General features: G+C 52.8%; 1 protein-coding gene, 1 long non-coding RNA gene and 1 other non-coding gene across 8 annotated transcripts; 2 read left to right on the forward strand and 1 right to left on the reverse strand.

Moving 5' to 3' along the window:
* Positions 1–351: 351 nt before the first annotated feature.
* Positions 352–10,744, reverse strand: TRIM41 (tripartite motif containing 41). 5 transcript variants are annotated; one of them, XM_017649907.3, is made up of 6 exons: positions 8,754–10,709; positions 5,158–5,253; positions 3,123–3,386; positions 2,630–2,652; positions 2,303–2,535; positions 352–1,902 (listed from the first exon to the last, which is right to left on the reverse strand). In XM_017649907.3, exons 1-6 carry the CDS (start codon positions 9,561–9,563, stop codon positions 1,301–1,303), a joined length of 2,028 nt encoding a protein of 675 aa, XP_017505396.3. In that variant the 5' UTR covers positions 9,564–10,709; the 3' UTR covers positions 352–1,300. The 5 variants fall into 5 exon arrangements, 4 of the variants coding, with proteins under 4 accessions (XP_017505396.3, XP_017505398.3, XP_017505399.3 ...); XM_017649909.3 differs by having other exon boundaries at positions 3,123–3,353; positions 8,754–10,694; XM_017649910.3 differs by having other exon boundaries at positions 2,303–2,430; positions 8,754–10,693.
* On the forward strand, positions 1,910–8,745 carry LOC108390697 (uncharacterized). Of its 2 annotated transcripts, none has more exons than XR_001851573.3 (3): positions 1,910–2,190; positions 2,666–3,061; positions 5,071–8,745. It is a non-coding gene; the product is annotated as an uncharacterized lncRNA (long non-coding RNA). The 2 variants fall into 2 exon arrangements; XR_001851572.3 differs by having other exon boundaries at positions 5,042–5,174.
* Positions 10,745–11,646: 902 nt separating the features above from the next.
* Positions 11,647–11,719, forward strand: TRNAV-CAC (transfer RNA valine (anticodon CAC)). The gene has a single exon. It is a non-coding gene; the product is annotated as a tRNA-Val (tRNA).
* The last annotated feature ends 296 nt before the right edge of the window (positions 11,720–12,015 follow it).

Here is a 12,015-nt window from a genome sequence, read left to right on the forward strand (position 1 = left end):
TGTTCCTAGGTCTTGGGCTTTCACAGCACGGCTGTGAAGATTCTCAGGAAAACCAGTCCTAAAGCCTCAGTGATAGATGGGAATTGGCAGTGATCGGGTACACTCCAGAGAGTGCATAGGAACCTCCAGGGTATTCAAATGGGGAAAGGGGAAGTTCCTATGTTGAAGCAGGATCATGCCTGATAAAAGCTCACCAAATTGGCAGAGCATAGAAGACAGGTATGGGAGAGTAGTCAACCTGTCCCCACTTCTGTGCCATCTTTACTGGAGGGACTGGCTTACTAGCAGAAATCTAGTGGTATCTAAGGTAAGGCTTAGTTTCTGCTCATCTAAAGGAATGGATTCCACAAGAGCAGCAAATAAACTTTATTTCCACAACACAACCCATCTTTTCCCCCAGGAACATAAACTGACCTTGGCCATCAAAGCAGAGGTCAAAAGCTGTTAAGTGACAGAAGGCAAGGGGTTACTAGAAAAATAGATTATACCCAAGGCTCTCCTGGGGATCCAACCCATCCCCAGGCTCCCTGTCTGGGCCTGCAAATGGAGGAACTGAAGGCATAGAGGCTGGACACTGACCAACAGGGGAAGGAGCCTGGCAGTGAAGACCTGAAAGGGTGGGGTGGGGTGAGCTTTGCTCCTAGACTGAGTGCTGGAAAAGGGGGAAGAAAATAACTTATTGGGTGATGAAATGGTATGTGGTTCCATCATGTTGACTATTCCAGATCTTGCTGAAGCTAAATTCTAGCCCGTCTATGGAGGTAGAAGTTGAGGGTGGAAGGACAGTTCAGAATCCCTCCTTCCCCCCAAAAGTAGACATTTTATTACCCAGTTACCCAGCTCTACCCTTTTGCCCAGCCTGCTTCCCCAAAATTCAAAGTCCCAAGGCTAAAATTTCTACAAGAAAACGGAATTAGAGTGGAGCTGTCATGAGCCTTGCCCAAGTCCTCCAGCCTGGCAGCTGACGGTGAACAGCAGGGGCAGGGAGAGAGAGATCTCATCCCCTACTCAGACCCAGACCCATGGGTGGACAGGGAGGAAAGACCAAGCGGCTGTTGGTCAGAGACCCATGCAGACCTGTTGGGACAGGCATAGTAGGTGAGACAAGGCCAACTGGAGGCCAGGAGGGTTCTTGAGGCTCCAAAGAGAAGAAGCAGGGGCCTGGGATCAAAGGGAGCAGGAAGCAATGCAGTAATGAACAGTGGGAGGAGCCTTAGGGCCCCCAAAGTTACGGGCCACCCTCCACCACCACCCGCCCCCCCAGTGCCATCCAGAGAGGCCCCTGCGGGTGGCAGGCTGATCAAGGGCAGAGCTTGATGCGGGTGCCCTTGGAGAGCACCCGGAAGAAGGGGAAGACGCGCTCGCCCAGGAAGGCAGCCGAGAAGGTGTGCACGTGGGCCAGAGTCTCTGCGTTGTAGAATCCGAGGCGCCCAGCCTCATAGTCCAGGTACACGCCAAAGCGCCTTGGTTTCTCACTGGAGCTCAGCAGCGTCTGCTCTGTTGAGCTCTGTGCCTGGTAGCGTTTGCCGTTGGTGCCCACACACCACACTTCCCGCTGGAGCAGGGGCTTCTGGGGCAGGTGGAGCCGGCGGCGGCGATGGTGATGGCGCGAGGAGCTGGGGTCCCCACTGCCCACAGAGGATGCCCCAGGGCCCACTTTCTCCTTATGATGGGTCGATTCACGGGCAGCACCCACTGCCCAGCCTCGCCGCCCGCCCACCTCTACCTCCCAGTAGTGCCGGCCAGAGCGGAAGCCCTGGGCCCCCAGGACACAGCAGTCAGCTGCGAAGCGCTTGGAATGATCAGCAACCTCCTGCCGCCGCTCAGCCAGGCGGACCCCCCGGCGGTCGGGGGACAGCATCAGGGCCGGGTGAGCTGTGTCGGGGTCCAGCGTCAGGTCCACTTGGGAAGGGAGGGAAGGGCAAACAGACCAGGGCTGGAACAACTCTCCCCATCAGCAGCCAATTCCAAGGTCCAGCCTCTCCTGCTAGCACCCCCTTTGCCTCCCTTCCACCCCACCCTAGAGGCCAGGTCAGATTCCTGTGGGCTCCACCACTCTGTCCCTATTCCTGTCTCCAGGACACCCGACAGGCCACCCCTGACCCTGGCTCTTGCCACCTTCCCACCCCCAACACCGACCTGAGCGAGAACAGATACTACTCTTGGCTTGAAGCCCCAGGCAGCCTACCTGTATCCTCCACCTCAGTGCATCCTCTTCCCCTGGTGCCCAACTCCCCTGGGAACCCAATCTCAGGTCTGTGAAGGGAAAGGCAAAGGAAGGGCGTACGGGCGTCCTCCCTACCTCGGGCAGCCTGACAGAACATCCGGCTCATTTTCCTCACGATGGCGTCCGTCAGGAAGTCGTGGCTATGGGGTTGACACGGGTCAGGGGACCAGACCTCTGGGGGCTGCAGCTGTACCTCTTCACACCTGGAGGAGGGGGACGGGGCAGGGGGTGGGACCACGATATTCCCAGAGGGAAGAGTGGAAGCCAAGGGAAAGGAGAGGAGGGTCCAGGAAGCAGGAACTCGGGTCCTGGGGAAGGAAGGAGAGGAGCGGGATATCCAAGAGAGGCAGGGGTGGGGAGCCCGACGCCACTGGGTCACAAAGGATAAAGGTCACAACACACCTATTGAAAGTCTCCTTGATGTCCTGGGAACAACAGAAACAAGAGGAGGGAGGGAGAAAGAGACAAAGAGAGAGTCAGCTCCTTTCTCCCAGTCTGACTGCAGCCAGAGAAAGGACCAACCTGAACTGGGGTGAGCAAGTGCATAAAGCCCTCCGTAACCATCAAGTCTGTCACCCCTGCATGGAGCACGCCTAACATCTCATCCTGCTGGAAGCCCACTGTAATTTCACAGTATGATTTGTCATCTTTTCCAGGATGTCACTGTCCAAAATTCTTTTCTCATTTAAACTGAACTGCATCTTCTTTTCATTGGGTACACACGGGCCATATTCAGCATTAACCCTGACTGCAGCCTCAGAACACCTCTTGGTCTTCAGTGAAATCACTGTGGGTTCCTCCCAATGAGCAGAGGCAGCTCTGGATAGGTGTTTGGTAAGTACTGCCTGGCAGAACAAACAGGGTGCAGGGTGCACACAGGGAAGGGGGTGCTCACCTGCAGCAGCCGCAGGCCCCCTTGCTGGCTCCGCTCCTGGGCCTCGGCCAGCAGGCGGCTCAGCTGGGCAGCTTGCTCTGCCAGGCGGCTTGCCGCTGCTCCTGCCCGCCCCAGCTGGGCTTCATGCATGTCTCGGAGGCGCCGCTCCAGCCCTGCCTGCTCTTCGGCCAGAAACCGTGTCAGCCGCCCGAACTCTGAGGCCACAGCGGCCAACTCTGACTTCATCTGGCTCTGGGATGATGCAAAGGGGATGGTGGATACCACCTCAACACACAGAAACATAAACCTCCACTTTAAGGAGCCCTATATCCCGAATGGAAAGAGGCTCCTGCCCCCTTCCCCACCTCCCGACCTTACCAGGCCCCACTCCCTTGCTCCCCATACACCAGTCCCAAACTCACCAACCTCTGCCTGCAACTTATCTCCAGCCTGGCTACCTAACATGACTGTTCTTCAGGTTTCAGCTTAAATACACCCTGAGAGAAGGCTTCCCTCCCCTCCAGATCTAAATCATGACTACCCCCCATAAATGTCACTCTATCTCCTCAAGTCTTATTCAGTTGGAAATGTTACGTGTACACTGAAGTGTCTTGTAACATCCTGCCCATCCTGCCCCCGCCCACCATTACACCACAAGCTGCTTGCCACAGGTCTCTGGACCCTGTCACAGCACCAGCCAGAGTGGGTGCTTGGTAAGAATGTTTTGAAGTAAATAAAGAAAAAATTCAGGAATCAAGATAGGCAGTTAGGGTCCTGATGATACCACTAGTAACCTTGGGCAAGTCACCCAATCCTCCTAGGTCAGGAGTCAACAAATTTTCTGTGAAGGACCAGATACTATTTTACACTTCAGGGACAAGAGGCAAAATCATGGTATGTGCTTCTACATATAATGAGTGAAAACATCTGCCTACTCCCATCCCATTTGCCTGGCTGGGCTTCCAAATGGTGGGCCTACTTTTCACCCAGACATTAACTGGCAACATACTTAGGACAAAGTGTGACAGGCCAGGGTGAGAAGGGAATCATCTGGCTGGTCAAGTGGGTAAAGAAAACAGTTTTCTGTGTCATAATGTCACTGGCCTCAGATCCTGACACCTCTGCACGCTAGGAGCCCAAAAGTCCCAATTTGGGCAGCAAGATGATTCCCTGACTCCCAGATTCAAACTCCACCACTTGGTGCCTGGCAGTTGCCAGCAGCAGAGCTCCTAGTGTGTAGGGGGCAATGAGTGAGCACGAGCCCTTGGAAGTGAGAAGGCCTGGCATGGCCAGGATGGCAGGCGTGGCAGAAATGGGGGAAGAGGCCAGACAGGAGGGATGTCCTCCAAATGCTCAGTACCAGTCCATCCCAGGGCCTGCTGACCTTATAGAGGCAGGCCCAGGTGAGGGGTAGGAATTAGAGGAAAAAAATCTAAAAACCCTCCTTGGGGAGGGGTGAGTGATCATGAAAAAAGGCTGACCTTATAGAGGCAGGCCCAGGTGAGGGGTAGGAATTAGAGGAAAAAAATCTAAAAACCCTCCTTGGGGAGGGGTGAGTGATCATGAAAAAAGGCTGAGAAATGCTATCCTAGAAGATAACAGGTCTCTGCAATGTAACATTCCCTAATTCCTCCCCTCCATTAAACACTCCGACCCCTCTCATGCTCCTGGCTGCTCTGCCCGACACCTGCCATCTATATCCTGGGGCCTGGGGCTTCTCTGGTGGCTGCTACATGGGTTTTCCCTCGCCTCCTGCCCTGTGCCATCCAGCACGGTGGGCACACAGTGGAGAGCACTGGCTCTGGGATTAGGCATCCAGGGTGGTAAGCATGCTCCACAGCTGTCAGTACCCAACCTCTCAAAGCCAGGTCTGTTCTCACTCCATTTGGAACCTAAGAACAAACCCACCTCCTGACCCTCTAAGGCCCCTCTCTCCTCAGGACCCTAAGAAGATGTCTCCTCTCTCCAGGCCTCAGCCACCCCTTGTGAGAGCGAGCAGCCCACCCTCCCTGTCCTGACCACAGAGCCAGTCAGCCTGTTGAGGACATTGACCTACCTTCAGCTCCATCACCCGCCTCTCCTCCTTGGCCTTCATTTTCTGCACAGCCTCCAGGTGCTTTCTCAGTGGTTCCACATGCCCCTGCAGTTTGGCCTACAGAATGAGAAGGGGAAGGTTAGAGACTGGGGCTGGGAGACGCACCTGCCTCAGAGCCCACTCCCCCACCCTCCAGTGGGTTAGGGCTCAAAGCCTGACCCATCACGGGTATTAATGGGCATCACAGTCCCTCTGCCCCTTTCTTCTCTTTACATGACAGCAAAGGTCCCTGACCCTCCACCTGCACTCATGAAGAGTAGCCCTGGCTCTGCTCCTCAACGGCAGGACCCTGGTACACAGCCCCACACTCAGAGCTAGAGTGGACCTGGTGAGACTCACCCATCACTTGAGTCCTCTCATATGAATGTTCCTGCCTACGGTGCCTTCCCCCTCATAAACAGTCTTCCTCATAAATTTCATCTTTAAATGCATTTCTAATGATTTTGTGCCTGTGCTAAAAAGCTTTCAGTGCTTTACTACCACTTGCAAAATAGAAGGCTCTCACTGCCTCTACATGTCTCACCTCCTCTCCTACACCTACCCCTTCTATTAGTTACAGCTACATAAAACCACTTGTCTTTTCCTGAATTCCATACCTTTATTCAGGCTGTTCCCTCGGCCTGGAATTGCCCTTTTCAACTTGGCCCAAAGCATTCTTCCTTTAAAACTCCAATACCTGACCAACCTTGGCCCTGATCTTCCCCAGCCCCAGCTTCCTCTGTGATCTCAAGGAACATGCGTACAACCTTTACAATATTTTTCAGGCACCGTTCACTGGTGTGCCTCCCCTAGGAGACAGGGGCAACTGCGTGGCCCCCAGAGGCTCCACTTTACCTCTTTTAACTTCTGTGCTTCTCTGTTCACCTGCTTTCTCTCACACTCAATTACTTGCTAAGTGGAAAACAAAAACCCTTCCTTCCTACGATTTTAAACTTTCACGTCAAATACGCACTTGAGCTCTGTGTTCCCATCATTTGTAGCATCTTTTTATTTAAAGGGCTGTTAGACTAGAGTGAGTGAGTAAGTCTGACCTATTTGCTCTTTGTTCTCTTATGTCTTCTACTGCTTCACATTTCTCCCTCCTTTTCCTGGAGGAGTAATACAGGGCAGAAGAGCTCAGAGTCTAGACTGATCTGAACCTGAAGGCAGCCAGGTGACCTGAGGCAAAAGCCATACTTCCAGTTTCCTCAACTTAAAATGGGAACTGGAAGTAATAGAAGTATACCTCAGTGACAGTAGGTTATCACAGCGTCTGATGTAGCAAAAGATAAGAAAAGGTTTTAGTTTTCCCTGCCTAGCCCTAAGCTGCCAATGACAGCCTGATAATGACCCTTGAACTAAAGAGGTTACTGACCCAGAATGTAAGAAGCAGTTGTTCCATAGAACAAGTAGTTGTAGAAAAACTTACAGTAGTAATATTACAATCAACCCATTACATGAAAATAGCACAGACGACACAAAATTTTGCCTTTTGATGTTACTACTTTTCTCCAGAAATGTTAATAATTTCTATTAATTAATGTCAATAATGTCTATTAACTCAGAATTTATGCTAAATTTCCCTTTTAACATTTTTCCTAAATTGTTGACAAAAAAAAACTCATGAACACAAACCCAAATAGAGTACTACTTAAATTCTCCAGGACCTTTTTGGGAGCTTTATTTATATGTCATTTGTCATTTGTGTGTTACTACCTATTCATCAAAGTATTTCTACAAAAAGACAACTGGGGCAAGCTAGGGCATAAAAAGCCTATAATTTACAAAGTGAATCACCCAAATTAGTTCTACAGAATAAAACGTATGTATTTATATTTGCTGATCAGTTAACATCAGGTTATTTGTGTCTATGTGGCCTCCCCAAACTGCAGAGCCGTTTGGGGCTGGCATTGAATAAATGTGGCCAATATGAACTAAAATCCAGTCTCAGAAGCTCTTTGGAAGTCTGACATGGGTGGAGAAGGAGTGGAGAAGGGGTGGAATGCTCAGGGACGTCCACCCTAGAATCCAGTTAGCCAAGTGACTGCACACTGACAGGTACAGCTACCTAGGACCCAGAGGGATAAAAAAGGAAGAAAAGGAACTCACAACCTCTCCTAGTAATGTAGGGACTAAAAGGCTGGTGATGTTACCAATGCAGTGATTCACACACTAGGCTGGGCTTTCTGAAGATACTCTCCCCACCATTGATTCAGAATCAGTAATGGTAGAGCCACTGTACTTTTGAAAACCTCCCCTAGTAACTGGGACAATCAGACATGTTTGACAATCCCTGTGTAGAAGAAATAGTTGCTTGTCATGAGGGAAAGCGGGTTTGTCTGAGCGTAGCACTCACTTTAAACACTTTACTCTAAAACTGGGATAATAATATGATACCCAAATGACGTTACTGTAGGAATCAGGAGAGGGTGTGATAATACAAGTCATAAAACAAGCTCAGATCACACAAAAGCAGCTACCCTCTCCTCCCCCAAGTCCCACTGCTGCAAACCCATCCAGGCCTCTGCTAAGTAGTGCTATCTGCTATTGTCTCACAGAAAATCTCCTTTACGTATGTCCAGAGACTGGATCAGAAACAGTGGCAAGATATTAGCCAAACCAGAATCAGACTCCAAGAAAAGTCACATAGCAGAAAAATCAGACAATAGACATGTAAATGTGGTGACACTGTTAACCATGTAGGCCGGGGGCAAGGAGGTCATAACCAAGTCACTCACTAGTAGCCGTGTGGCCCTGTATTTTACTACTTAAATCTATTTCCCAATCTATAAAAGGGGAATAGAAATCATATGAAACTCACAGGGTTGTTCTGGGTTTTAAATGAGATAGTCCATGCAAAGTGCTTAGTACAGTGTCTGGTGTACATAGTAAGTACTGGGTAAATAGTAACTTTTAATCCTGGTGAAATTAGAGTTCAAAGACATTCAGAGACACCCAAGCAAGTAAGTGCAGAGCCAGGTCTTCTGACTTAATGGCCTCTCCCTTTTGTCTCATTTCCCAGGAAAAGCAAATTTTGGTCAGTACATCAGACTGATGCAGAGCCAACAAAAATCCCCAGGGGGACAACCAAGCTCTGTCGGGGTGGGTAGGGAACCCATCGGAAGGCAGGTGCAGAGCACCTGGGTCTGACACTAGTGATTCCTCACGCCTGCTCCTCAGACCCCAAGTTCTTCCCAACTGTAGAGGTCCCAGCCCAACACAGACTGGAGACTTAGAGGAAAATGAAACCAGTGGTAAAGCCTCAGGGGCCTGTCGCCTGCAGCCCTACACCCAGGGAAAGTGGAAGTATGAAACAGCAGCGACTTTTCTCCAGGAGACGCAGCCCAGTGACAGGGCATCACCAGCTTTGCCCAATTTCCTCTGATGAAGCCAGTCTTCACTGTGTCTGCCTTCTCTGGGTATCCTCCTCACTAGAACCCACCTGGGGCCAGTAAGCGCTCAGATAAGGCTACTCAGCCGAGCAGTACCCTAGGTTCTTCGGGGGAAAGCCGTGCTTCCTTCTCCCGGCTCCTCTGACCGCCTCCCCACCCCAGCAGACCCCGGCTTCTGCCTCTCACCTTGTACTCCTGCACCACCTCCTCCAGCGGCACCACGCTGTGCTGCTTATGGCTCCGGGACTCTCGGCACACCACACAGATGGCCTCTTCGTCCACCTCGCAGAAGAGCTTCAGGGCTTCCTGGTGCTTGGGACAGATGCCCTGCTCGTTCCCTCGGCTGCTCCGACCAGGGGCCGGGTGCATCTGCCGGATCACCTGGACCATGTTGGCCAGCTGCAGGTTGGGGCGGAAGCTCCGCCGGGGGAAGCTCTTTCGGCACTGAGGGCAGGTGAAGCACCGCCGCGGGGCCGGAGGCGGGGGCAGCGAGGTGACGGCGTCCAGCTCCTCCTCCTCGTCCTCCTCCAGCACTTCCTCCTCGTCCTCCTCGTCCTCGCCCCTCAGGTCCTCCTCCATGTCCCCCAGGTAGTAGTCCAGGTCCTCCTCCTCGTCGTCCTCCTCCCACACGTAGTCCATGCTGTCCCAGTCGGACCCACCCACGCCACTAGTCCAGAATACAGCCTCCTCCTCCTCCTCCGCCTCCTCCTCCATGTCGCCCTCGTAGTCTTCATCCCGCATGGGGGTGTCCCAGCCCCCACCGGCCCCCACGGCCTCCACCTCCTCCTCCTCGCCGTCCTCCTCCTCGTCCTCCCGGTCTAACTCGTCCCTCTCCTCCTCATCCTCCCCTCCCCACAACTGCGTTACACACACTCGGCAGAAGTTGTGCCCGCAGCCGATGGACACGGGGTCCGTGAAGTAATCGAGGCAGATGGCGCACACCGCCTCCTCCTGAAGGGTCTGCACAGGGTTGGGTGCCATGGCAACGGCAGCCATCTTAGTGTGCAGGCAGCCAGGGTAGATAGGCGGCGGGGGTCTTCCCTCCTAGGCGCCCTGAACGACCCGGCCCCACCCCCAGCCCTGTCTCCCCACGCTGCCTCAGAGAAATGATCTCCCGACAGCCCACCCTCCCCAAAGTTCCCTGCTCCCAAGAGGACAACCGTGTCTCTGCGAGGGGAGGGGACACAGCTGTGCGTTAACCGGCAAGTCCCTCAGGCGGCCCTGAGTGCAAATCTGCCCCAAAGCTCCCTCAACGTCTTCCTAAACCCCCGCCCCTCACTTCCTGGCCCCGCCCCCTCACTTCCGGCCTCGCTCCCAGTACTTCCGGAACCCGCGGGCCACCCAAACTCGCGAGTTTTCTCCGCCGTTGCGCTACACCCTTTCCCCTCCACGGGCTACTGCGCGACAGGAAACAGCAAGGAGAGGCTCTAGCAGGCGCTCGGGAACAGGATGGGAGGACTAGAACGACGGAGGCCCGCACATCGGTGCGGGAGACGGGGGAGCATACACAAGACAGAAGGGCCGGCCTCCCCCATCCCCTGCCACGGAGGATAGGCTTAGGGGAACGGTGGGAGCGTCTGGCTGCCGTCCGCTCTCGGTGCTAGGACCGCATCGGCGCGGCGCCATCCTACCGAGCAGACGCGGAGGACTTCAGCAGGAACTCCCCCAGCGACCGATAGCGGAAGCGGAGGGGCGGGTCCCGGCTAGCGCCCTAGGGCACTTCCGGCCTTGCTAGGCAGAAGACTTTGTGGTTTGAGGTCTCAGAGCGACCGCTGGGGACAGCTCGGGGACGGTCCTGAAGAAGTGCTGGGGGGTGGGACCGGAGACGCTCCACCTCCTACCCGCGGTGCCGGGCATTTACAGACCCTATTAGAAGCCGTCAAGTCACTTGCTTCGTTTATGAGCATTCGTTCGTAACTGCCCATCAGGACAGGAATAGTGACAGATCCCTGCAGTGCACACTCATACAGTAGAGCGCTGGCCTTAAAAAGGTGATCCTCTTAAAGATGTATTCTTAGGTGAAAAAAGCAAGATGCTGAGCAGTGTGTAAAGTACCATCTGAAAAAGACGGTGGGAGGATGTTAGATGTTTTTGACACCCTTACAGCCCTGTGTTTACTCCTGTTAAATTAAGGATAATGGTTCCCATCTCAGTGTTGTGTGAAATTAGAGTTAGTCATGCAGAGCGATTAGAATGTTGCTAGCACTTAAGAAAATGCGATTATTAGTAATAGTATTAATAATATTAATAGTAAATCCTATTATTACCATCGTCGCTGTCTCTGGAAGAATACTAATAGCATAGTTTATCCGGGAAGGCTAAAGGTCCGGGATAGGAAGTGCACCTTTCCGTATACGTCGTTCTCTATCTTTTGAATTTTGGACAAAATCTATTACCTTAAAGGGGAAAATTAGAAGACCTCTTTTTCTAAGAGCCATAAATACTCAGCTCTTTCTGAACTGTGCACCATGCATACTCCGCTCCCAAAAATTTAAAGGTCTGTCCTCGTGTAGTCTCAGTCCACAGCAGGAGCTCAGCAGTTTCGTGGGTATTAATTTTACTTTAGAGAATCCTATCCGGGCTATAGAACTGTGCCTGTAAAGATGCCTCTATGGTATCTAAAGCATCTTTGCCAAAGATTTGTGCGACAGAAATACCACTTAATGCTTTTTTAAGAAAGAGTCGTTTGACTTAAAAAGAACAATCGCGGGGTATGTTACAGGGCCGTAATTCGGGTATTGAACCCCACTGAGTGCCCGACGCTGCGCGATGTCAGGCCTGAGCACGCAGAACTTACGTGCTCTCGAGGCGCTTCCCGCCTGGTGGAGAACCTCCAAGAGGACGCGAGCTTCCTCAGAGGGTGGTCCGGACACGCTAGAACCAGGAATGCTCGTGAGTGAACAGCTAAACTAGGCTAAGTCAGGAGCTGAGAGCGCTGCTGTGGCGGAGAGGTGCGGCCACAGACCTGAATACGTACAACTCGGACCAGCGCAGGGAACCTCTGGACCCTAGCTTGGCTCAACAGCCATTCCACTGTGTAGGCATGCAAGGAGGTATCAACAAAAAGCTTGCGGAGGTGGTTTCCGTAGTGTAGTGGTTATCACGTTCGCCTCACACGCGAAAGGTCCCCGGTTCGAAACCGGGCGGAAACAGCTTTTTGGCCTGCTGTCTTTACAATGACCCCTTCCCCCTCGCTTCTCCCACGTCCCGAGAAGAGGGGGCTGTCCACGTAGAGGGTATGAAGTGTGTATGTTCATCTGTATTTCTTTTCCCCGAGACCGGCAGGGCAAACGGACCGCAACAGAACCAAACCGCACGCCCTGTGTAAGTGCTCCTCGCATCTTAGCTACTGTGCTCTTCTCGGAATCCTGCATGGCCACCTCCGTGTAGAGGGTCCCTAGGCTTCTGATCCCTCGGCCTTAGTAACTAGGGCAAAGCCAGGCGCACA

Source organism: Manis javanica, chromosome 14 (assembly GCF_040802235.1).
Source record: "Manis javanica isolate MJ-LG chromosome 14, MJ_LKY, whole genome shotgun sequence".
In the NCBI taxonomy this organism is placed as follows: Eukaryota; Metazoa; Chordata; class Mammalia; order Pholidota; family Manidae; genus Manis; species Manis javanica.